This window comes from Mauremys reevesii, linkage group 3, assembly GCF_016161935.1.
Source record: "Mauremys reevesii isolate NIE-2019 linkage group 3, ASM1616193v1, whole genome shotgun sequence".
Taxonomy (NCBI): Eukaryota; Metazoa; Chordata; order Testudines; family Geoemydidae; genus Mauremys; species Mauremys reevesii.
In genome coordinates, this window is record NC_052625.1 from 48,640,420 (window position 1) to 48,668,167 (window position 27,748).

Sequence of the window (27,748 nt, forward strand, 5' to 3'; positions counted from 1 at the left end):
CAGCTTGAAACTGCATTATGCTGGGTAAAATGTGTAGTGTGCTTTAAGACATCTACCCCTGTGCAATGTCGACACCCTTCCTCTCCACCCCGACCCCTCTCCCATGTTAGAAATCTGTATATTCAAGTACACCACTGGCTAAACCTCTCCCAGAGAGGGTTCTTTGAACTCCAGACTGTGTAGACAAAATGCCTGTTCAGTTGAGCAGAAGATCTGAGGATAGGGAAAGGGAGTGGACCAAGGAGCCAGATACAGCCGGTATATATTTGTCACAAAATGCCAGAATAAAGTCCAAATGTCTATAGAGCTGTGTGATTATAATTTTTTCTTGCAGTTTAAAGCCCTAACCTGTATTATAACAGGCTTAAGTCCTGTCATAAAACATGTTTGATCTGGAGATTTCAGCTTGTACAGTTTGTGAGTCATTCTTAACTTTTAAATGAGAAGATATTAATTTTGAAGGAATTAGGTTGAAATTTTCTCAGACTGAAACGAGTCTTGCACAAGTTAGCAAGACTAGCTGCTAAAGGTGCCTTAATGAAAACTAGTGCAATGTGGGAGGCTTAACATTTCTATTGAATTTGGTGTATTAAAAACAGTCAAAATGGAGTAGGGAAAGTAGCTAGGTATTGAATCTCCCCTTTACATTCTTGGGCAACTCCCCAGTTTTCAGTTCTGATGGAAATAATGCTTTAAAATCTTCAGATCTGGAAATATTTTTCTCTGAGGCTGGCATATCTTTTGAAAGTCTTGCTTTTTTTTTTTTTTAAACCAGTTCATTTTCTGATAACATGTGACAGTTCAAGTTTTTGGTGTGGACAGGGGTTATGTGACTGCATTCCCCACAGGATCTTGGGGGGCTGCACTGGGAAGTGTTGAGTGTTGAATGTTAAGCTTGTTCCTTTGTATGGCTTAGAAATCTCTGTTGTCCAGAATTGTACAGATAAGGCAGACCCATTTGCTTCATTGTCAGGCAATGTAGCTGAATAGAAATGCAAATGTGACATCAGGGGTCTGTGCTGGGGAGGCTTTTGCTGCTGCCTTCTGTAACAGTGCTCCTGGTTGTAAGAAAATTCCCATAGAATCCAGGATTTTGTTTTTCATTTTTATTAGCTACAGGTTACAGAAAAGACTCTCTGAAAGCAAACGCATCTCTTTTGCAGATGCCTTTATTTTTATTCAGTGGAACGGCTCAGTTTTAACTCCCTTATCAAGAGCTGCATGAACTGCCCAGACTAAATTGGGAGCATCTCCACACTGTTTGACAAATAGATTTTTTTGTAAACTGATTTAGCCTTTTCATTGTTTGCATTTCATTATATTGCAGACTTCATGTCACAAAATCGGTATTCATTCAAAATAGAGAATTTAGAGATCGGACTGTAGCCAGATTAAAAAATATCGCATAGGTCAGGTCTATTAACCATAGAATAATAGCAAGTCAGTGATCCAAGGGGTAGTTCTTCAGCAGAGAAGGGCTAACATAACTGAGGTCAGGAGTCAGACCTCGGGACTTCAAATGTGGCTGTAGCCAGATTTACAAGTAAATCTACAAGGAAAACAGGAAAAGTGAAGGAACTTTGCAGTGTATGCGAAGAGAGAGGCAACCCAGCCCTTTCACCTGAAATCTCAGCTTTCTCAATGAATGAAGAATAAAATTCTGATTTGCTTATATGCTTTTCTTTATTCAGACACTCTTAACACAGTTCCTTGCTCCAAAGCATGATCCAAGGATCTAAATCAGGTTTTAGAGGATTTATTTAGAAAATATATTGAAAGAGAAATGATTCTCATTTTGCTGGTTTGCAATATTGAATACAAACTGAGAGCATTTTGAACATACATGTAGCAAGTACAAATGGTACAAAAGCATATACATACTACTCTTAACAATGCGAAAAGAGTTTGTTAATGCCTCAAAGGCTGATAATCTGATGTGAGAGCAAGGAGTTCAATCTGAGAAAAGTTGCGATTGAATTCTAATTATGTTTTGTTTCTAAAAGATGTTTATGCATTTCACTCTTACCTCTGACAGTACGAAAAAGATTCTTGCATTCCTGTAAACAACGGTGTCCTAATAGCTTCCCATGGAAGCCGCTTCAGATTTTCCTACAATATCACCTCCTTACCATCACTCCCATGCTAATGAACCAGAAATAGTTGGTGCTAGGGTGACCAGATAGCAAGTGTGAAAAATCGGGATGGGTGTGGAGGGGTTTTAGGCACCTGTATAAGACAAAGTCCTTAATATTGGGACTCTGCCTATAAAATCAGGACATCTGTTCGCCCAAGGTGGGACCAAACTTGTGAGGTGCTGAGCCATCTTTTTGAGCCATTGACAGCAATGGGAGTTAAGGAGCCCAGCACATTAGAAGACACTCAGTATTTCACAGGACAGCATTATTTGAACTCAGGCGAAGAGTCATCACTTCTGTCTTTGACGGGGTTGTCTGTGTAATTGAAGATCGTGATGAAATTTATTTGTTACCAGTGTAATATCCGATACATTCTCTATCGAGGGACTATATCCTGCAAAACAGTACAAGTCTGTAACCTGTAACCTCAAAATTGTAACTTAGAGGTTTATTCCTGAAGGCTTTACTCAGGCAAAAATACTAGTGAAGCCAATGTGAGTTTTGGCTGAGAAAGGCCTAAAAGCTCAGGTTCTAAGAGGGAAAGATGTATTGTATATTGAACATATTAGTATGTTGACATGATTTTGAGGTCATTTGGCTTGGATGTTCTAGGTGGAGAAAGCTGGACTTTGTGGCAAAGTTATGAAGTGGCTCTGAGCTAGCCTCAGAAGTTGAACCTTTAATTTTCTGTGTCCCATGTCTTACTTCCACATTTGTTCACGTTTACCTTTTTGTGCACACAAAACTTGGATGACCATATGGAGATGGTCAGGTTTGAGTATATAATGTTTATATACACTTGCATGCAATATAATTGACAGGACCCAATTTTCAATGCTAGGCACAATAGAAGGGCACTGATTTGTAAGTGCATATATGGCATTTTGCAGTAGCAACATATATACATTTATATACACTCATTGGGCCTCCTTTAAAGATGTGGCACTATCACTTTCATTGCTTTATTTACTATTCTAGTATTTAATAAAAAATAATTCATTGTTTTTTCTGTTCAGGCACGAAATATCAGTTCTGTCAATGTAGCGGAGTTCAACCAAATCCCTGGGAAATGCAAAGGCTAAAAAAGGTGATAGAACTGGTGAGAAGTAAAGGCTAGTTTCAGAAACTTAGTTTTGCTTATTTATAAAGAAAGAAACCTCAAAATCTATCCAAATTTGCAGGCACATGAATTAAGTTGGATAATGGTAAGCATAATGTTTACATCTCATAGAGCTAAATTTATTGATTGAGATTGAATAATTGAATAGGACTAACTGCCTGATCAATAGAAATGAGGCTGGTAGTGGGACAGGAATGCAGGCAATAATGGAAAGCTCCAGCCACAAAAATATCATATTAGGACTATATTGTCTCATTGAATCATCTTTGCTAATACTGGTAGAAAAAATGTGACTGTTTTTATTGCATTAGCCACAACAAATAAAGGCAAGACCCACTGTATTTAACAACATGATTCTAATACATGGTAGTCAAAAAGTGTTAAAGTGGTCAAATGAAACGATATTGTATAAGCACGTTAGTGACTGCAGAAATGCTATACTGCATTAGTGCCTAGTGCTACCTGGTACATTTTTTGAATGAGTTGTCGTGCACTTTTCAGCCATGAATGTGTGGCAAATTCTTTTGGGTGTGGAGAACAGCATCTCACCTGAGCTCAAATGTGTTCTCTCAGGGCTTTCTTTAACCTCATCCGAGTTCCAATGTTCAGGTGGGCTGGGCTCCAAGACTTGGGGTAAGTGTAATCAGTGGTGAAACATGATTTTCTTTTCTTTAGACCTACTCAAACCAATTCCCCATCTGGAACCTGAATGTTCGTAACTCAAAAAAAAAAAAGTCTCTTTGTATTACATTCCTGGGGAAAAGCACAAGATGCTGTTTAACCCTGCAGAGACTTTGTGTATGTATGTACCTGTGTGTTCTCAAAATTCATTTGGCTGGCAGTCTGGACAATGTCAGTGTTTTACATTTCAAATGTTAAGGGCCCAGTCAGTGCTGCAAAGCATTCCACGTTCAAGTAGTCCCACTAAAATCAATACGAGGGTTCAAATAAATAAGGACTAGTTGCATGACTTAAAGCTTTGCTGGGTCAGGCCTTAATAAGGGGACTTCATGCTTTATTAAATGTTGTCATTTTAATATTTAGGATTCCAATTTAGAGAAGGGAAAAATAATCTAATATTTCCCTACCTCACCACCAATACCAGTGATAATTCTCTTTGATTTGTCTAGCTTTCTAACTCAAGAAGTATTCCAAAACTGATTAAACTCACCCCAAATTCTTCCATCTCAATTGAACATCAGAGTTAAGATGGAGACTATCACCTAACTTCTAAATTAGTGACATACTTCCATGTGAAATTTGCATTCTTTCTTAATAATAGTAACTGATAACCAGGGCGGCTCTGGGTATTTTGCTGCCCCAAGCACGGCAGGCAGGCTGTCTTCGGCGGCTTGCCTGTGGGCGGTCCGCCGAAGCCGTGGGACCAGCGGACCCTCCGCATGCATGCTGCCGAAGGCAACCTGCCTGCCGCCCTCACGGCGACCGGCAGAGCGCCCCCCGTGGCTTGCCGCCCCAGGCACGTGCTTGGCATACTGGTGCCTGGAGCCGCCCCTGCTGATAACAAAAGTACAGTGTCGATGTGGACAGTCCCTGGGGTGGGAGGGTAGTCAGTATGCATGGTAGGTGCTTTTTTTCTTGTCAATATTTACTGTGGTTAAAGGTTGAAAGTTTAGTATAGTGTTCTGTGCACCCTTAAAAAGTGCAAGCCCTTTAAACTATCGTTTTAAAAATGTGCATTTGATGTCAGGAGAGTGCACGCAGAGATAACCTTGGTGTAAGTGATGGTTCCAGTCATCTAGTGTACGGACAAAAGATTTCTGAGGCTATGTTACTTGGCAGTTCAACATGATCTGGCTGTTTGTTAATCAGGGAACATGAGAAGAACAAAGGAGAGAGAACACAAATGTAGTAAAAGTGCTGCATAGATATAAGATGTACAGTAGGACCACTACGTTGTGGGAGGACTGGATAATATACAGTGAGTGATAGAAACTGAGAGTGGTAGGAGGGTGAAATTTGTTTCACTTTGTTCCATGTGACTTGGGTTTATTGGGAAGGGGGGTAACATTTTTGTATGCAGTCAGAGAGCGTGTTCTGTAAATCTCTTCAGTTGCCCGTTCCCTGGGTGTCGCAATAGATTAAGTCGCTGTGTGATGATATGACACCGCCATCACTCGTCTTCCTGGGATATTGCTGGAGGCAACAACAAACCTGTGTCTTTGGCACATGTGAAGGAATTTAGAGCTTGAGGGGTTAAATTACACAGGCTCCCCTGTGGATCAGCTTATGCTTGGACAGTAATAATAGCAATAACATTAATAATAAAAATGCCAGAGCAAAGGGAGTGGATGGGGAGAAAGAAAAAGAGGAGTGATGGAAGATGGGCTGGGATAGTGAGAATAAAAACAAACTGCAGATAATGTGTTTTGTATGGCAGGTGTATCGGCCAGAAGTCAAATTTCATAGGGGCGCCTGCAACATGCACAAACACATATTACAATAGCTTTGAGGATGGCTAGTGGCTTTTGTGTGTGTGTGTGTGTGTGTGTTTGTGCTGTCGCTTGAAGCCATGATATCCTAGGGCAGTGTAACAAGCAATTCGTGTCAGCTCACGGTAAAGATTATTGGTGTTTTCACTGGGGAAATATTTGCACTCCATCTTCTTCTTTTCTATTTTTAGCTTCTTGAGCTTCCAGTCAGGTAGGAAGACAAGCAAAAAAAAAAAAAAAAAAAGACATTGCCGACCCATCAGATCTTGTACCTCAATTAGTCAGAACTAAAACCCTAATCTCACTTAGGAATGGCTGTTGATGTTAAGTTTTTCTTTTCTGCCGTCTTGTTTTTGTGGAATACTATGTTTCATGCAGGTTGTGGAGGGGAAAGAAAGACTGATAATTAAATTTGGGTTTGGGTTTTTTGTTCTGTTGGCAAACAAACCTTTTTTGTAGAAAAATGTTTTCTCAAATATAAGACCTTTGAAAAATAAAAGGTAATTCAAAAGCAGAATAATGTGGACCCTTCTATTTTATTCCTGCATGGAAATGCCACTGTCACAATAAGGAACAGCAATTCATTTCTTTGGAAAAAAGAAATATGAATTTGTGCTCTTTCAGATTTATTGTTTATCATAATCATCTTTCTAGTAAAAAGGGCTAATTTACTCTTTCTATAGGAATATTTTAAGTGTGATTATCATAATACCACAGCTGTTGAAAAGGTCTAAAATAGGACATTGACCTTGAATGTGTTTCTGCATTTAGCATTTGGTGCTTAACATTCAGGAAACAATATAACTGCAACTCATTTATTAACGTGTAATCTCAAAATGTTAACTCTTGCTCTGTAAATACATGCCATAAGGATTGTTGAAAGCTTGTGGTATCCCATGAAGTACATGTGGTATTTTATCAGTGTAAATATGTATAAGATTTTCAAGATTTCTGCTGGGAATACTCAATAACTAAAGTAAGTTTTCCCTTTGGTACTGCACTAGTTTATGATTTAATTTTTACTGACATTCCACCAGTCATATTATTAGCTTCACAAAATGAAAGTGAAATAATCCTGTATTAATTAAACAGAGCAACTGAATTCCCTCAGTCATCTTATCCTTGGCTGTCTGAGACAGTAACACACTTCTGCTTCTCTGAAGAAACTTACACTAGGATAAGAGCTTGGTGCAATCGAAAAATATCAATATTGGAGCGGATGCTCCATTTATCTCTAATGAGAATAGACTTTTTTTGGATGTCATGCAATGGGTGGGCACCTTTTTTTAGGCTTTGGAAAAGGTATTTTGTTCAGTAGAACAATTTTCACTTACAGCAGTATGAAAGGGTTCTATTCTGTATCAGTGAAGGCAGTCATTTAAATATCAATGCCCATGTCCTTGAAAATAAAGGAAATAGAAAATATGCCGTGTTTTATTAAGATCCGGTGACTTGAATGTACTTTGGTAATATGGCAAAGTGATTGCTGTGATTTCTTAGAGAAGAAATTTCATCTGCTAAAGTTTAAAAAAATAACCAACCAACCCTCAGCTTTGTGTGTAGGAGAACAATTCCTGGTCTATGATGAAGTTCTAAAGCACATTTTGAGATAGCGTTGGATTTTTTTGGTCTAAGATCAAAGCAAGGAATGATTAATGGTAAATACAGATTGAAGTAGCAGATGTTTCTAAAGTAATTACCTGCTACCCTTTGCCCAACTATATACAAACGTGAACAAAGTTTGCAACTTTTTTAGCGCAAAGGATTTTTTTCAACATTAACAGTGTGTCCAGAGATGCACTGCGTGTCTTCTAATAAAGAGCACAAAAGGCAAAACTCCAAAATCAAATCCGTGTGTCCAAACCAATTATGTGTCTAAGATAGCAGCAGAGCAATTTTAATGCTGAGCATTCAGTAGCATAACACAAATTTGTTTTTATTTGACACTAGCTTGCCCAGTTATTTGCAGAGTGGCAAAGAGGGAATCACAAATAAAGACTATTTTGGTCCTCTCATAGTTCATTTCAAACAACCAGTGATATTTCAACATTTAATTCAAACTTTATTGAAAAATGATAGATTTTGCTGCGGTGGGGAACATCCTTCTTAACGATAATAGGTTCAGAAAGAGTATTTGTTTTAAAATAAATAATCTCAGAGCAGGTGCTTGAATTTTTGATGTTTTTGTCCCTACCCAACTGTCTTTTCCTCGTTGCTCTTTTAAGTAAATATAATGCACTTGGCACGACGTGCTGTGCTGCTTCTGTAAAGTGCCACTGATTCTTTACTTCTTCGGTTGCCTTGAGGTAGCTGTGGTTAAGGAATCTGGTTGCTTGGGTGCCTTGAAATGTCGATTGCATTTAAGTGTGAAGACGCTTAAAGATGTACTAGGGATAATTATACACGCAGAGAGATGTGGAGATGCAGACACTGCACAGTAATTCTCATTGACTGGTGCAGACACTCATGACAGTTCCCCCCCCACCACTTTCTCTTTGATTCCATTTCTACTGTGTTTTGTATACTCCTTGTGGTAAGATTTTGCACTGTAGATTTTGATAAGTTACTTCAGAAACATATGTGTGTACATGCTGGCGTGTTCTTAATCCATATCCTCTGCTGAAATTCTGTAAACCAGTGGCTGCCTTGATTGTATCTTCCCTCCCCCCCCCCCCCATGCTTTTTATTTATTTCAAATGTTGTGCAAGAAAGTTTACTGAGGAAACTTAACTACACACTTGCCTCAGTTATCTGCTGTACTAGCCTTTCTTTTTTTTTTAGCTGAACAGTAACTGGGGAAACCGAAGTTCAAGCATGTAGATGGAATTCCAGACCCTGGTCTGGTGGAGGTGGCACTTTCAGTCACAGGGGAGGAAGCTAACTGCTTTGTTTATCAACACGTAAAGTATAGCACTGTGTTTCTGGTCATCTAAGGAGCAGCACAGCAGTGAAGGCAGCTGCTTGCCTGGATGAAAGATGGTTGGTGGAAAGGTAGTGATGGTTAATAGGGGGAGAGAAAGATTGGATAGGGAGGGAAAGCAAAGGGGTAGTGGAAACTATATGGACATGAAAAGGATGGAAGACAGACCTAAAGAGAAGGCAATAGACTGTCAGATTTTCAGCTGCTGAGTATAAATATACAGTCTAAAAGATAATGAACAAAAGTAAACATGAGGTAAATTTTGGTCTGATAAGGTTTAAGATGGCTTAATAATCATATTTCAAATTATATATGTTCCAGTAAAAATGATGATACAAGTCATTTTTAAAGTACAGTATCAAATTACTCATATATATATAGATCCTTCATGGATTATTTTTTAATAATAAAACATACACAGGTACAGGGTCTGAAGGAATTTCAAACCCAAATGCCAGTATAGTTAGAAAATAGCTACTTTATAGTGAGCATATATGTATATTTAAAGTTATACATTTAAACTAAAGACATTTATTGGTTTATATTTTGTTGGAGATGTGCATGAATAAACCAGTTAGTGGGATTTGGACTTTGGATTTATATGGAAATCAAGATTCTTATAGAATAGAATAAATATTTAATTTTCAAGTGCTGATTTGGTTCCCACAACCACAGCATTTCTTTGATCAAAGTGCTTTTTTAAGAAGGGGTTTTAATGCCATAAAATGATGAAATTCCTCTTGTTTTAAGATTTGATAAAAACTTATCTTTTTTTTTTGTCTGTATGGTGTGTCTGCAGAATGCTTGGGCTTTACATCTCAGAGCTCTTTTAATTCACTGCTCACAATCGAATTTACATCTTAATTACAGAGTTCACATTTAACAATATAGACAGCATAATGCTACTGGTAATTAAGCTTTTACTACCTGCTTTTATATGGTAGTGAGAGCCATAGTTTTGCTGTGTGAAGTCTGATCCTTAAACTTGCATGTATTTTATACCGCATATGTAAGGAGCAGGCCCATCCTTTACATCTGGTTAAATACATTACACTGGAAATCACTCTCCGTCACAAAGAGCTTCAAACATGTCTATTGCATTTATATTTTTGGACTTAATTTCTGGGGTTTCTTTCCCCCAAAAGCTGTGTAATAGATTTGAAGAGGACATTTGTGTTCCCATTTGTGAATGTTATTAATGCATTCTGAGGGTGTGCACTGGTTTGTTTTGATCTTAAAGATTATGTCATTTGCATCATGTAGGACTCCAGTCACAAAAGATTTGTGCACACTAGAGCTGAATTATAAAAAATTGTGGGTTCTCCACTCTTAAGAAGGTAGCAGTTATCTCCTTGTCATAAATAGCTGGTATTTATTTCCACTGCAGGCTGGTAGAAAAAAAAATCTTTCTCTGAAACCAGAAAATAAGTATATTTTAGCTGTAATGTTAATAATATACTGTAGCTTTTGAGGGAAATTTATCATACCCCCATTTTTCAGCTGCTCCTTTTAAAATTTGTGTTTTCAGTGTAAATGATGTCTGATTTTGTGTATGATCACTTGCTTAAAATTGGTTTATTCAATGAGTTTTCTTTATGAGGTGGATGACTATGACTTATAAAAAGAAAGTGGTTTGGAGCTATTGGGTTCAAAGATGATTATATAGGTAGTGACATATATACAAGTAATGGGTTTGATATATTTACTTTCCTTCCAGTTTGCTAAAATTTGCTTTAGAAATAAATAAAAAAAAAATCAAAACCTGCAGGGGTACGCATGCAGACCTACCACAAAGCAGTCTGATCTTGTTAAAATGAAACAGGCTGAGTTTAGTCCATTATAATCCCTGCTCAGTTACAAAAGAAATTGATCAGTGCAAGAGCTTTTCCTTCTGTTTATGATCAACATCTAAATGTTTTGCATTTGTGGCTAATGTGTTAAATATGCCCATATTAACATGTATATACTATAGGTATATGTATACGTATGTGCTCTCAGCAATGTGTGCACCTGTGCTGTTAAAACAGATGCATTTTTAAAGTGTAGTTTTTCTGTCAAGTCTGTACTGAATGAGATTTTCAGTTCTAAATATATATATAAAAAATTGACAACGCAAACTTACAGTTAAAAGTTCAATTACCCAGAATCTTTAGAACAATTAATTTTGAGTTTAGGCGCTCAGTATGTACCAGAAAAATTAGAAGATAAAAAAAATCATTTATGCATGAAAAAAAGCAAAAGCACTTAAACCCTCCCCACCCCCCAGCAATCCCCTCCTCCAACAACAACAGTGGAATAAACAGACAATGGCAGCACAAACTTAGTTCTCTACCTTATGATGAATTCTTCACAACATTAACTGAGAGTCTTCCATTCAAGGTACCTGGCTAACAGTGTTTTAAGTTACAGAAAACATCTAGTGCCTAGAGAGTTATGCTAATTAGTTTTTCTTTGTAGCCCCTTAGAAATTATTGGTAGCATTTACATTTCTTTTTATTAACTCCCTGCTCTCAGTTTTCAGTCTCTTTCAGTTTCTCCACCCCTCTCTACCTGCCTGGCTCTTCTCAATCTGTGCAGCCTCTGTTCTGCTCACATCTGATTGGCTAATGTGCTACCAATCCAGTATCTGTCTGGGCCAGTGGGACTGCATATGTAAAGCCCTACTTCATATTAATAAGCTCCAATCGGGGCTTTAAGTCCTTGATTAGGAGAGTGTGAGAGCTTTTGGTCCCAACTGGCTGTGCCTATAGGCTTGTCACCAGGAGAACATTTGTGTTAATTGCACTGTGCTCTGTCAAGGAAACTTTGATTTATTGCTGGGGTGCACAAATAATGGTTGCCGAGCGCACATGGATTCGGTAGAACTTTGCCTTCCTGAATCTTTTTCCCTTCACTACGAAGAAGAGTAGGTACCTTTCTTCCTTTCTTTTTTTGTTCTTTTTTTTTTTAATGAAAAAATGTAAACATTGATTCAGGTAGTGCTCTGTGGCTTCTGTGTGCATGAATAGTCGTTTGTGTCTGTCTTGTCTTTTTTGTGCTGAGGGTGATCTGCTAATTCAGTAAGTGGAGAATTGTTCTCTGACTACAATGTTACCTTTGAGTCAAAGCCCTGTGACTGTCAGTAAAACAGCTGTGTGACAGTCACTTCTTATTCAGGTACTAATAATAGGCACTTGGCACAAATGCTTAGTGAATTGTTAAAATATGCCTTGAAGTAGAACACATTTTCCCAGGGAAAACAGGTTTAAAACTAATATATTATGAAAATGATTTATGTTAGTGCCTCTCGTGTGTTTTCAATATGACAGATATTTTGGTCTCCCTGTCATTTCTGTCTATGCAGAGTTAGCAGGGAAAATAACAGAACTGTTAATACCTCTTTAAGGATGAATATTCACAACTAGCCTTCCGCAATTCAGGTCTAAAATACTGTTCAACCAGCACTTCACTGACATATCAGTCTATTTAGTAACAAGGAAATTGTGTGCCTTTTAATAAAGGAGAAGAAAATACTGAGGAAGAAAAGAACCAAACTGGTTTTTAATGTTTTGTACTTTAATAGAGAACTGGTGGAATGAAGGACATTTGTTCCAACTAGCCTGTAGCCTGTTTTGTTTTATTTTGTTGTTTTTTTCCCCTGAAAAAGACTATACATTACTTTTTAATGTATTTAGAGAGAGAGAGAGAGAGAGAGAATTGTTTCATCTGTACCTATTAACTACCTAGTTTTGTATACATTTAGGTATACATACTTGGACACTCTGAGATAAAAAGCAGAAAACCCAAACAAAATCCAGCATTCTAGTGCTGATGAGTAGCTTATAAACTTGATTTCAACGTATACTCAGGATTAAATATTAGTATATCATGGGAGCTGTCATTGATTCATTTTTCTTTATGTGAAGCTAGTTATTTTGCTGTGCCTTCATATTATGCTAGCAATGAATGTTGTAATACTGAAGAAAAAATGCTAATAGTAAATATAGCCCTAGATATACTGTGTGGGAAGGCTGTATAGAGAGGTGACAATGTATTATAGGTAGATGCCCACTAGCTGTCCTTAGTGTCTGCATATTGCATTGCTATTTGTAATTAAGCCAGAGATGGAAAGTGACTTACAGTGACTATATGTTGGGGATATAACATAGGAACTAAAGAGAACAGCAGTAAATAGACTTGCCAATGGGAAAACAGTTCGAGGTGAGAGAGGGAAGAACCCCCTATAAAACTGCAGAGGTAAATAAATGAAAATAAACAAAGGTAGGATGCCCACTAAGATATGGTTTATAGGTCCGTGCTCAGTGAGCTGCTGTATAGTGTAAGAATGCAATGGCCATAGCTTTCACTTAATTTTTTAAAATTTTCTGTAGAATAATTTTTAAAAAAATTAGATAGGAAGAGGTTCTTTTTTAAAAGAGCTTTCCTGAATTTACCTTCTTACAGCTAATTTGAATGATTAGTTTAGATAAGCCTCTTAAAGTAGATGCATTTAAATGAAATCAGGGCACATGTCTTTTTGGCTCTGCTGCAAGATTTAAACTAATTCTGCCCCCCCCCCCCCCTTGGCTCAACTAAAAGTCTTCTTAAAACAATCCAATTTACTTTCCGGATGTAGGGTATGATGGGTGTGTGGTTGAGTGGACAGACAGAAATATCTAATGCTCAGAAACACATCTGTCTCTGTCTCAATTAATAAACCCCAGAACTATCAATATTCATAGTAGTTGTATTTTGACTGCATGCTGTCATGTGCACATGCACAGGAAACCACAGAGAAAGCTATACAGATGAAATAAACATTTCTACAAGTGGACAATTTCTACAGTAATTATTGTGGAGCGGAGGATCCATGCTAAAAATTGACAAAACATTTTGGGAGTGCACAGACGTCTGTCTGACCATCACTAGGTATGCTTTGATTTTAAGGCAGAACATGTTAAAGGATGCAATAACTTAAAGCCATCTGCAACCGTGGTTTTTGCTTTTCAGCAGTGATAATGATAATAATAATAATTAATAATAATACTTAATAACCGAACAGATGCAATAAATATATCTGCTCATTTTGACATATGTGTCAGTTTAATCATTCTAAATGAATCATTGTGCTCATAACATGAAATCTCTTACAACCTCTGATTAAAATGTAACATTGACTACAGGATTATAGAGCGGACTTAATTTTACTGACTGTTTTAACAGTTGTCACAGCTGTTGGAAGAAGGAAAGGCAATTGAAACACTCCAAAGAAGGGGAGGAGGGGGAGGAACTAGTTTAGTACATTTAAACATGATCTCTGAGTGCCAAACATAGAAAACTGAATAGATTTGTGACTCCAGATAGCTTCTGTGCACTGTACATTTGCCCTTTGTGGCTCACTCTATCTGTTTCATGAATTTGAACCCCTCGACCCCTTCCCCCCCATTCAAAAATATGCAAAAGAATGTAATTAAAAATAAACAAATGTGACTTACAATGTTGCATGGATTTTTGTTTGATTCTACAGTATGAGAAATAAAATGCACAGATTATGAGCAGTAAGATAAGTGTAATTTAGATAATCAAAGTGGATCTAGTCTGGAGTCACGTACAGTAAAAAAAAATACTATTAATATGATGATAGCCAGTGTACGTATTTCATATTATTTTTATAAACAGTATCATGTTTCAATCTGGGAATGGTTTGTGTGTTTACTTATATTGTGTGTGTGTGTGTGTGTGTAATATATATGTGAGAGAGAGTTTGTCTTAGTTTCATTCTTCCCCTATCAAAATATTTTGATATAGCTCTTATTTCCAAAGAATTTGATCTGGAAATACCTGCAATTTGTGAAGGTGGGGGAAGGGTGGACTATAGAACATTTCTTCATCAATTAGTGGGAAATGACAACCGACTTCACTCTACAGTTACTTTCTTCAAAGTGGAGATTTTTGATCTCACATATTAGTGTCGTTGGTTATCTTAACCTTTTTTAAAAAACAAAGCAAGCAGTTAGAGTTCAAGTCCAAAAGCTATAGGGTCTCAGCTGCCATACCAAGCACACAATGTAGAACCAAGCTTTCTGGTATGAAGTAAACCCAAAAGTGTGTCTGAATGAATAGATTCCTTCTGTGTTCTCTCCTTGCACAGCAAATGGGCCTTCTTCCATGTTTCCGTTTTTGTTTTTGCTTTTAAGTTCTGTTTTTTGTTTTTCATAGACTTTGGCAAGTTTTCAAATCCTGTGGAAAGTGTAAAGGGCTTGTTCTGAAATGGCTCTTTGACAGCTTTCCATTTACTGGGGCTGGCCCCTCTTTTCGTGATGGTTGCTCTTTTTAATGTGTTTATGGTTGTGCTCTTTTATTTACTGAGCCTGGTGCGTTGCAGTGGTAATTAACCCATGTTATTAGCAAAGCCCTTGTGGATATCCATTAATTCTCTTGAATGGCTGATAATTTTCTCCACTGGTTTTTTTTTTTCCCCCTTTTCCATGGCATGCTGTCCTTTTTTTGAAGAGCCCTATGTTTTAAGACCTTTTATAGATTTATTTCACTAAAGCCTCAACATATAGAAGGCACTGTACCTATAATTCTACACTAAGGAATACCTGCACTCTTTGCAAAGTGTTTTCAAAGATGCTGATGGGGAATGGAAGCAATAGAGAGAAGCGATGGGAATTATTTATTTAATAATTTTTTTCAAAAACACATGCGAAAAACAAGGAATAGTCTGAGCCTTTACTTCCTGGAGCTGCGTTGGAACTGTTGTGACAGTTCAGGTGTTGGTTTTGTTGTTTTAATCAGATTTCAACTTAGCTAATAGCACTTTGGGCATTTAAAAGAAAATATTGAGCCAGCAGAAAAATACTTGTGCTTGCACTGCTGAGAAAAGATAAGGACTGCCTCATTAGCCAAGCCCTACTTTTGCAATTAATTTCAAATACATGGTGCTATTCATCATATACAGAAGATAACTTGTCTACGATTATATTTAACAATACTTGAAGCATACTTTGCTGAGAGTGTCTAGCAGCAATAGTATGCCCACATTTCTTAAAGCTATATAAGCCAATATTGTACAGCAGTATCACAGATTATACAGTGAAAATATGGTATTAAATTCTAATTATTTTTCAACAGTGTGATTAAATATTTCCAAAGGACAATGACCCTTGACATTTGGGGTGCTGTTTTTGCCCCATTGCAAGTATAAGTAAGAATGAACTTACTAACACATCTGTTAGCACCCTTCAAACAAATGGCCCCAATTATTAGTAAGTTTTGCTAATATTATATCAGTCATTACAATGCTTAGGATAGAGATAATACATTTGGAAAGAGCTCTTGGTCAATGTCCCTACTGAAGTTGAAAGTAAGCTCTGCCATGAGATAAGCTTTGCTATTAATTCGTGCTTCATAGCAGATTCATGGAGGAAAGAAACAATAAAATGTTGATATGTTACAAGTGCATATGAGCCTCATGCTAGCGAGCTCTCTGGAGGAAATCTGTGATTATGCTGGGCCAGTTTGTTCAGTTTTTATCTCTTTTACATCCACTAGTCTTGTATTAAATTGTCATTGTCCTAAAGCACATGAGAGAAAAATGAATTGCACTTCTCGACATGCTCTGACAGTGAAATATTTAGCCTCTCTGTCTCCAATCATACTCATGTGTATGTTTGATAGTGCAGGGATGACACCAACAATCTCTGCAGCTTGACATTCCACTTATTACATGTTCTTTTACATTTCGTACATCTTCTTTTACTTTTAGACATCACTGATGTAATCACACGCATATGTACATTTATTTATATGTATAAATCAGTCTACATACAACAGATTGTTTCACACGTGTGCATGCTAAAGTCAGACATTGTATGTAGTGTGTATATACAGTATACATGCAAAGATCTCTCTCAACTTTTCTGCATGCAGTTACCTTTCTAAGAATTTGTTGTTTTCATCTATTGGTTTTGCTAGTCCTAGAAGAGGGAGTTAGCTGAATAAATAACAATGTACATATTAAAGTTCTTGCTTCTGATTTTGTCAGATTCTTCATAGATTCCAACATTTCTAATTTTTGCATTAATATTGTTTCCATAGAATATGCCACCCTTTTCGATAAATAATTTGAACTTCCTAATAATTTATGTAAGTAATCATATTTAGGGGCATTCTTGTAATTTTTGGCCTTTATCAAAAAATTCATTGTAAAAGCACACTTCCTCTGACATATGGTACTGTTTTATTAAAATATCATTTGTTTTGTAGAAAAAAGTACCTATCCTTTTTAATGTAAAGCCCAATGCCTTTAGAAACCTATATAAAATATAGGTTCAATTTTAATTTCTTTCAGCTCCACCTCATCCCCACCAAAAGTAATAAAAAAAAATAAAAAAAATCATCCTTTGGTAAATGTTTTAAATTGCTCTTGGCAAAAGGTAAAAGTATAATGATACGTTAATGCAAAAAAAAATTTCAAACTGAATTGTGCTTTTGCGGGATCATGTGTGCTCTCTCTTTATTTCTTACAGGGATAGTATTTCTCCATTTCTGTAGTACTTTGCAGAATAATTCAGATGCAATAGATATTATAAACCATTGCCTTTTGATAAGTGCTCCTTAAAACGACTCATATTTTTATAACATTCTGAAAGATTTAAACCTCTTAGCCTTATTTGTTTGTGTAACGCATGGAATATAATTACAGTATTCTGTATTTGCTTCCTTTGTAACAACCAAGGTTATCTTTCCTCCTCATTGCTCTATCGAGAGGTTAGTGTTATTGGGAGTCCTTCCTTTCCAAATAAGTTCTTTTAATTACGGAATCTTTCTGAATTATGAAGCTGAAGTTTATCATCTGGTGCAGCATTTTTTGAGCACTTCCTTTCAGATGGAAGTACAATTGAATTTTTTGTTTTAATTTTTTCCTACATCTTTGGTATGTAAAACTCTGCTGCTGATGTCATGTATAGATCATTTACTGATGAAACTTTTAGAATTGGTTGGGGGTGGGTGCTGTTTTACTCAATATGTGACAAACGTACAATTTTTCTGCTTGATTTCTGATCTTGAGACAGATGATAGGATTTTAGATTTGGGCAACATTTATGTAGAATTTCCTTCAAAAATAATTTGCATGCACACTATCTAATTTGTATCAAACAAATATGCAAACAAAAAAAATTACTATTAAAAATGTACATTGTATCTTCTCAGTGACACACCCTGTAACACAGGACATTACACATGCAATTGTGGAGTGGTTCAATATACTGCAGTAACCTAGTATGGCCCGGGTTTATTGAACAGAAATTCCTTTCCCCCAATCTAATCAATCAGCTTATAATATCCTGTGTAGAACTGTGCACATTTGCTTATGCATGTGGTCATGTATTTTACTGAAACGATTCATTTTTTCAAGTAAAAATCTAAAAAAAAAAAATAATCTCAGCAGCGGTTTTTTATAGGTGGGATAGCCGTAGTTGGTTAAAGGGTTGTATTCTGAAGCCAAACTTTAAAACAGAATACTTTTAGTCTCTAGACTATTGCTTTGTAATAATCCCTTGTATCTCTTATTCCTCTGTCTTTTCATGTTGCTTTGAGTGAAACAAAATTGCACATCTCCTTTTCATCATTTTGATTGGAACTGCATACCATATATAATGTGTTTTGGCAGCACTTACCTAGCCAAAGAAAACAAATTAATATTAGCCATGCTGAGGGGTGTCAGAAGTATCACAGATGTGTCGATTTAGCTTTGCTCCATCACACACCCTTTCCTTAAACAACTGGTCAAGCTGTTGCAAGATGTACTGTGGGCTACAAAGAGATTCTAATAGGTGTGATCAGAGATTGATGGATGTAGCTAGTTAGAATGAGAAGATGTTGATGATTTGCTGATGCTTATTTCGAACATCATCCCCCCAAAAAAGAGAAAAAAGCCAGAAATTGACAACGTAAAATCATACTTTATCCCTTAAAATCTTGCAGATGTACCTATATGTAAGTCCATATGAAATGAAGATGCTGACTTGCCCCTGAGCACTAGTTAAATTCTTTCCCATATGAAGATTTGGGTGGGGAGGGGAGGAGGAGGTGGCTTGTTTTATTAAATCCATCCTTATCCGTCAGATTCTCTGCCCCCTCCCCCCCCCCCCCCGCTTTTGGTTTTGTTGACAGATATGTTCTTGGAGAAAACTACTTTTGTATCTCGCATCTGAAACTTTTAAGCATATGTAAAACTGGAAAACCGAATGAAAAACAATAGTTAATATAATAGTGAAATCATACACTTCTTAACCTAGCAGAGCCGCCCAGTTTAGTCAGCTGGGTTTTTCTGGTAATAATTCTCCACATATTGAAAATGCAACAGAAAGGACTGAACCATTATGTTTTATAGCTATTTGCTTTCATTTAATTCCCGCTCCCCGCCCCCCACGCAGTTCACTGTTTCGTAATTCCTTCCTCAACTTGGGTGTAGGGTTCAGTCTTTTTGGAGAGGATAAGTGTTATTGTCCTTGTATGTTAAAGCTGCTGTTTTCCTTCTTAAATAGTTCATGGTACAGTTGACTGACAAGTGTCATGGCTAAAATAATTGTCAGAGGAATTAATTTTGGAAAGCTGGTGTACGTTGCTTAGTGAAATAATTTGATCATTTTACTACAATAAAGTGTGTCCAGTAAAAGTACATGCTAAGTAAAAAGTAAATGCCATTTTAAAAACAAGCCATTTTGGTTACAATTCTGAAAGCAAACAATGGGAATCACTATCAAAACAATTTTTAATGAAATTCTCAAAAAAAATAATTATACAGCAAAAGATTTTTTTCACTATAGTTGTTTAATGGGCCATGAATCTAAGATTTCCACTACTAAATTATATTCATTTTTCCAGCAGTGAAAGAATTTGCTGGCAATCTTCTCAGAGCAGCCGTTAACCTAGTGGGACAGATCAGATGTTTTGAAGTGGCATGAAATGCCATGTCTTTAACCAACTGTTCCCATGAGCAATAAAGGGGTAAAGTCAGAATTCCTGATAACTGAATAAAGGCTTATGGGCACCACATCATTCTTCTATCAGGAGCTGATTGTGTACAGTTGGTGCTGGGTCATGTTAAAAGAGCTGAGCTGCCACTGTCAGTGGTTTACATTAGTATGAATGACACCTGTCCCATCAATCATGGGGCCATGGTGTCACAGATGGAGAAGCAACAATCGGCTGAATTACACAGCATTGCACACTTGGCTTAATTCATCTCATTGTTCTCCTACAAATCTAGGGGATGGCTCATTCAGTTCCTGGAGTCCAGACAGAAGCACGAGATGGGCTCAGGTGGTGGCACGTGCCTGCCCTTTTCTGTTTTATCAGAGGTATTCAGCAAAAGTCAGTGGGTGGGTGTGGGAAGACAGTGCATTCATAGACAAAAGCTTAAGCAGCCGGTTCTTTCATAGGGGAGGATTTTGTAAGTAATCAACTATTCAAACAAACTTAAAATGTCTTCTAAAATTCCATGAACTCTGTCTATATACTTTTATGGCTTACATAAATCCACCTTTACATTTCATTTTTCAATTGCTACATGGTACCTATCAGTTTAAAAGTAAATCGTGCCAAATTCTCCACTGAACGCATTGGGCTTACTCTAATTTACACTGATGTACTGTACGTGAGAGGAGAATTTTGCCCTGTAAAAATGAGGCCCATTTTTCCTATGCCTTCAAACAAAATCTTACAAGGATTTCCCTTTCTGAAACAGAAATTATAATAAAAGATCTACTGTGTATTTACCAGTAAAAGTATCAATATTCTGTAAGATACTTTTAAAAAAATCTTCAGTTTGCATTTTATGAGTATTTTAACAAATTCAACAGGAAAACTAAGGCTGGATCATCATGAGTGTCAGTCTTGGTTTCAATCTTGTCTGCAGCCTGGGATGATAAAGGTGCTTAAGTGCCCCTTCACAAATCATTGCAGTTTTTTCTACAATTCTAGGTAGCTACAAGAAAGAAAGAAAGAAAGAAAGAATAAATTAAAAGGATAAATAATTAGTAAGCCAAAATATTTTTCAAATACATTTTTCTCAGCACTTGTATGCTATTTCCCAAATAGCTGCTGGACTTAAATGTCCATGTGGTGTTTAGTGGGAGATGTTCTGTACCGGTTTGTTACTTCGAAAGTATTCATTTTCAAGATCTCCTATTTTCCCCTCATCCTTTTTATGTTGTATTTTAGCTGTATGCTTTTATACTTTAAAATTGTTGTCAGTCAGGGATACTCACTGCTGATATTTTTTGTTACACTAATGTCAAGCAGAAAACCTATGGCATGCTAGAATCAGGCTACAGTGCATCGAAGACACAGCTTATGTTTGATTGTGTGTAAATACAGTTAGTTAGCTGGGTTTATCTGATAGCCTGGCAGAAAGAGAGAGGAGCAGTACAAACTGTTTTCAGTAACTGTGCTGTTCATACTCCTGATAAGATTGAGAGTGCTTTCAAACTGCAGATATGCTTTAAATAAGAAAAGAATAATCACTTCCACTGGCACCGGCTTATCGAGAATGAAGTAAAATGCCAACACTTTTACATTAGCAAAAGTAAATGTTTTAGACACTTTGTGCCTTTTTCCATTTGAATTAAATAGGAGGGTCCATTTGAGGGGCTACAATGAATGGAAGGATTTATTACCTTGACAAAATTACAGGTGAATATGTTGAGAAAGGAGGCCTCAGCAACAATAAGAGCTCGTTTGATCAGTGGGTACAGCTATTTCATGCATTCTGTAGAGAACTGCGGTATTTTTATCCTTTCCCATCCTATTAAATGCAACTACTAAACTTAAAGGTGCAGTTACTGTGTATTCCAATATATTTGTCTTGTTCTTTTTGAAGATATCAGTGACACACATTTGAAATTCAGTCATAATACTATTTTTATAAAATAATGCCTAAGCATTTACTACTGTGACCCAGCGATGCTCTCCCTTGGTGTGTATTTTCACATCCGAGAGAGAAAATGTATCTCAAAATTCACTCTGGGTAAATCTGGCATATTTGCAAGAAAAAATGTGAGTCGTCATCATCAGTTTACACACACTGCATCGAGGGAACGTTTGCTTACATTATTAGAGATACAAGACAGGCAAACTCATATCTTTTATTGGACAAACTTCTGTTGGTAAGAGAGACAAGTTTCAAGCTACACAGTGCTCTTCCTCAGGCTGGGAAAAGTACTTAGAGTATCACAGCTAAATACAAGATCAAACAGATAGATAGTTTATCTTTCATTATTATCCTCACTGGGTTTTCTATTTTTGTTTTAATTCTATTACTGTTATTTCTAGCTTCTTTTCTCTTTTTCATGCCTGCAAATAATTTTGGTGTATTCAGATTTGATAAATGATAGTTCACGAGTAGATTGATTGATTTTGGATTATTATTGATTACTCTCAATGAGATCACTGTGACACACTCAGATCGATAGTATTCGATTAACCAAAGCACCACTGTTCTATACATTTAGCAGCAGTGGGGAATTTAGGAACGGAATGTTCACAAGCTGATAAATTGACAAAGCATTCAGCTTTAAATAGCCCTTTGTTTGGTATTAGCTTGCCAAAATATGTTTCTTTGGAAAGTTCGTTTTCACAAGTCTAAGCTTTCAGTAAAAGAAAGGTCATTGGTTTAAGGTTTATTAAATTTTAGCTAAAAACAACTGGCTCCATTTGGGTGTAAAATAATTTAAGTACTTACTGCAGGCAACCTTCATGCTTTAGAGCTGTAGCTCAAAGGTTTCATTCTTCTATGAAGATGTCAACTGTAAATATAAAAATGCATCACTGAAAATGTAATGGGTTTAAAGATTCGAACTGAAATAAAAAATCCTGCCTGGGGAAAGCACTATAATCAAAATAAAGTAGACTTAACTTTTTCCTGAAGAGGGCATACTTGGAAGCAATGCTTGAAGGCAGGAGGTAGTGAGGTTGGCAGGGTTACTCTTCTCTCCCCCCCGCCCCCCACGTAGTGTAGCTTTGAATCAAAAATACACAGGTTAACCGCTAATACCATACAATAGGTAAATTGCTGCTGCTGCTGTTGAAGTGGAATATTCCATCATTCAAAGCAACTTTACAATCTCGCAGAAAGCATCTTGCCATATTAAAAGCCAGGTTCTGAAGTACTGTATTATTGGAGGCTTTTTTATAGATATTAAATTTCTTAGGAGATAAGGGGCCAAACTTAAAGATGTCGGAGATTTTAAGTGCCCCGTAGTTGCAGCCCTGGGTTATTGCTAAGCAAGAATGTTGCAGAATGCAGATACAAATATTTGACCAAAATAACTAGGGCTTTGGATCATATTGATATTTTGAGAGTGATCTTTAAAGGCACAAAAGGGAAGCTACACTCTAACCTCTCATTTGTCCATTAAAAAATCTTCCCCTTTATTTTTTAGCAGTTTGGGTCTGATCCAGTGTTAATTGAAGTCACTGGAAAGATTCCCATTGTCTTCAATGGGCCTGATCAGGCCCTATTACTGGGGAGGGGGAACCTCAAAAAACGAATGACTTGGTGGCATTGTAGACAAATGAAATCTGTGGAGAAGCCAAGCCGAAGCACAAGAATTCATCTCCAGGATGTGACATTTGTGCCAGTAAAGAGTTGCCGAAGGGAGGCGAGTGAGCGTGGCCAGGAAATACTAAGATCACTACCACATTTTCTGAATCTTCTTAAAAGCAGTGGTGGCATTATGCCAGGCTCCTTAGCCCTCGATAGTCTAAGAAGGAGGCAGAACAACTCTGAGGCTGAAATGTCAAGGCTCAGTAAGAATGATCCCCTGTCCTTAGTTTTGGCATCTGAATTACAAGAGCAGTTAAAGTATTAAGCTTGTTTAGCTTTTTTTTTTTTTTGAATGAATTCCTAACCTTCCATTACAAACCAGGGGAAAGAGTTACAGAATATAATACACAACTGTCTAATGCGTATTATCCTGACATACAATATAGCTAGAATATCATGAAGACTCCTCATACCATATAAAAGCTGCTAAAGAATGTCATAATCCTCAAGTGAATTTTCCTTCATGAGATGTAAAATAAAGTTTAGTGGCTAGAGAACTGCCTGGATTGGCGTCAAACCTACATTCCTTTCTTTATGAAAGAGATTTATATGGGTGTTTTAGGAGATGTAGGAACTTGGCTCTTAGACAAGAAGCATCTTGGGCTTCTCTCCTCCACGGAAGAAAGGTTACACACAAGGTGGCACAACAGGAAAAATCAAACATCGAAGGCCTGGTTCCCAGTGACGCTAAGTGCAGTAAACTTGAGAAGGACTAGTTGTGAGATGAAGTAGCTAAGAAGCACTGGATATCTATTGTGGTGGGAGGAGGGGGGCTGAAGTTTGACCCCTCTCACTAGTAGTAGTACTACGTAGTTTCAGACCCCTTTCATTAATGGCGAGTCCTTCTGTTGTCTCCAGAATAAGATCTATCTGTAATAATAAAATTAAAGAGGAAGGTATTGGTCCAGCTCTGCACCATTAAAGTCATAGGGATTTTAGCCATTAATTCAAGTGAGAGGGGATTGGGTGTTATGGCGAACCTTTTTAAACACGAGTGCCTAAAGTTGGCAATGCCGGTACTGCAATAAAACTGGCCCGATTTTGAAGGATGCTGAGTACTTGCAGCTGCCCTGGATCTTGCTGAAATCCAGGGTGTCTCAGCACCTCTGAAAATGAGGCCAATTTTAATGGATACCTGAACATGGATTTATGTGCCCAGTTTTACACATCTAAGTATGAAGATGTTGGTCTTCTGTCTTTATTTCCAAGTAGGCATGCCGAGTGCCCTCTGCGTGGGAGTTGAGCGCCTTCAGTACATCACTGGAGGTGCTCAGAAACTTCCAGGATTCAGAAGAGAGAGAATCTTGTCGAATTTCTCCATGTAAAACTAAGTGCGCTGGCTACTTGCACTGTAGACTCTTTTAGCCTGATTCTGATCTTACTTATGATGGTTTTACACTGTGATAAAAGATACGATTTGTATTGAGTTGTTCTTTATTTACACCAGTATAACTGAGCTCAGAATCAGGCCCTTTGCATTTTCTGTAAATGCACTGAAGAAAGTTCCTCAGAAGCAGCAAAATTCCATTTATATAAAGGTTTACAGAGGAAGTTTTAATAATAGTAGACATTTCTGCTCAGACAAATCTATTTTGTACAGAAAGGAATAGGTGAGTTGCACAGAGAATGTTTAAAAATGGTGTGTTCTCAGCATTTTCAGCTAACATTTTTATCAGCAGAATAACTTCTAGAGGGGTTAGGCATGAGGATATGTTTTAGCTTTTTGTTATAGGACTAAAGATAAACACGTACACATAAAACCCCATGTTTATTTCTAAACAGTTGACAGTGGAAAAGTAATTGAAGATGAGGCATATTTTACAAGTCTTCCTTTTTCAAGTTCAGGAGCAATCAGGTCTTTGTTTCCAGTTTAGCAGAGCAGCTTTTTGTTGTAGAGCTGGGTTAGTGAGGATTCACTGAGAGCAGCACAAACCACAATCCATGAGCAGACTGCTAGTCAGCAGCAGGTGTGAACAACATAAAACAGGATTAACACTGAACCAAAGTGTGCACTAAAAACAGAACCCCTGCCTTGCTTTTACAAGGAAAGCAAGATAGAAGCATGCTAACACCGTACACGCCTTGTTTACTAAACAGTGTTCAAAAGGCTATGTAAATGGCTATGGATCAGCTGCAGAGAAGTAAGTACAAGAATTATTGTGTAATTCTGATTTTATTTAAAGAAGCTTTTCTTTTCTTTTTCTTTTATTGAATTGCATAAATGAGTTAAGTCCTGTGTTGGAATTCAAAGTTATGGCTTTAATGTCTGTTGGTGGGGATTGGGGAAATAAGAAATACTTGATGTTACGGATGAGAATGTCATCTTTAGTTTTTAATTTTCTGGCTATTGATGCAGGGGAAGGCAGTCTGTGCCATAATTTTAAGAGTATATATGTGTGATTTGAGGCTTAATTTCTCTGTGTTCATTTCTTGCGTACATATATTGTTTTAAAAATTGTTGAGACACAAACACAGATTTACTGCAAAATATATTGTTTATAGTCACTATATGCAGCACCAAATTCTTCCTTCACTTATACCCATGCAGCTCCATTAAAGAGAAGGGGTTGCATCTGGGGAAGCGGGGGGAGAATTTGTCCCTTGTAATTTATGACTGTTTCTGAGCCACTCTCACCTCTCAGTTAATTAGATTTTATCTGACCTGAGCAATTTTGGTCTTTTAGGAAAACCCATATTTAACTTGAAATTGTGTTTTTATAAACATTGTGTGTAATTTCTCACTCTCTTTCTCTGAGTTTCTTACATGTCCATCCCTCTGGCCAAAGCTCAGCACCTAACAGCTCCCATTCAGACACCAGAATATGTAGCTAGATTTAAAAAAAAAATCCTCCCTTCTCACTTAGACACTTGAATGAAGTGGGTGGATTTTTCAAAAGCATTCTGCTCCCAACAACTCACCCCTCCGTGGAGAAACAATACAGACTGCTTGCTGCTGAGGTATTATAACAATCTGACCCTGAGCACTTTTGACAACTTGGCCATAGTCTCTAGGTTGAGTACAATGAATTTAGAAGTTTAGGCCTTCTTTCCTACACCACTTTCATGGGAATAGGATTGGGAAGTCTTCAAAAATATGAGTTATTTTCTTGATGGGACAGAATTAAATATGTATTTATGCTTTTTTTTTTTTTAAAAATGTCTCCAATAATCACTTTTTAAAGATGCTATATTTTACTGTATATATGTGTATTTAGATATGTACAAATTTCCACTATAATTTGCACACACAGTAGCTGCTTTTCAGAGAGTCACATTCTTCCCTCAGAGGCACATGCAGAGCTTCTATTGAAAGCAAGTTCCTGATAAGCATATGCTTCACTGAAGAAGAGGCCTGTTACTTTAAGGGGATACTGCTGAGGGCCCAGTCCAGCAAACCCTACTAGGGCATAATGCTTACTATTCTGAAGTCAGTGGGACTTCTCAGGACAGTAAGCAATATGCCCAGCCACAAGTAGTTCTTCAAAATTGGGCTCTAATGCACTGAGATTAATTTTGAAGTCAATGAGAGCTGCACATAGGGTGACCAGATGTCCCGATTTTATAGGGACAGTCCTGATTTTTGGGTCTTTTTCTTATATAGGCTCCTATTACCCCACACTTGCCGTCTGGTCACCCTAGCTGCACAGGTATATATGAGAGCAGAAGAGGGCCAAGAATTTACTGCCTTGTCAGTTTAAAAACTCTTCACCTAAAGTGCCCCAAAACAACAAAATTAGATTATACCAATCTCCTAGAACTGGAAGGGACCTTGAAAGGTCATCAAGTCCAGCCCCCTGCCTTCACTAGCAGGACCAATTTTTGCCCCAGATCCCTAAGTGGCCGTACCAGCAAGTTTCTTAACTCCATCTTTTAAAAATTAATTATTTTTTTAAATAATATATGTGTCAGCAGTGTCCATAAGCAGAAAAGGTCTAGATGTTCTTGCAGTCCAGCAGCCTGAACTGTTTTTTTCCACTCTTCTTTTTTTCTGCACTTAGATGAAAAGATTAGCTTTTGGTGGCGACCTTGTATGACAGTTTTCATCCCAGAGGGAACATTTCTAGACTAGTTATGAATTCATGAAAATAAGAAGGATTTTTTTCCCCCAACGGTGGCCTAGCACATCTTCTAGCAGATCTAACAATCTCTAGCAAGGCAAACACACCACTATAATACAGAGGGTTTAAAAAAAAACAAAACAAAACAACCTACAGGTTAGTAGTTCCAGAATTATGGTATTAAAAAATGGTCAATACATTTGACATCAACTGTCAATAGCACAGTGTGATTGTCTCTAAACAGGATGTTCCAGAGTGTTCAAAGTAGTGAACATAAATGTTATTGAAAGTTGGTTACATAATAATAGTTAATGAAGTCAGGGCCTGTGTGATACCACTTTTAAATTGATTCTGAAGGGCACTATTTTTACCATCTTCCTGTTATGTTACAAATCGGTTACTATAACTTCAAATGCTTTTCTGAAGAGTATAGTCCTCAGTTCATTTTTATCATTTCTATAAGTCACTG

General features: G+C 37.1%; 1 protein-coding gene across 12 annotated transcripts in view; it reads left to right on the forward strand.

The window, feature by feature from the left end:
• The window catches only part of ESRRG (estrogen related receptor gamma), a 473,961-nt gene that overhangs the window by 265,909 nt on the left and 180,304 nt on the right, over positions 1–27,748 (forward strand). Inside the window, exon 2 of one of the 12 annotated variants that reach the window (XM_039530380.1) lies at positions 3,152–3,222. The exons of 9 other annotated variants lie outside the window; for them this stretch is intronic. Coding sequence is in view for 1 of the 3 variants with exons in the window: in XM_039530374.1 (XP_039386308.1) it covers positions 11,475–11,530 (56 nt within the window). In the remaining 2 variants the exon portion in view is untranslated. Of the gene's footprint in view, positions 1–3,151; positions 3,223–11,362; positions 11,531–25,253; positions 25,363–27,748 lie in introns of those variants that run through there. 2 more of the 12 variants (XM_039530374.1, XM_039530387.1) reach the window with 2 other exon arrangements.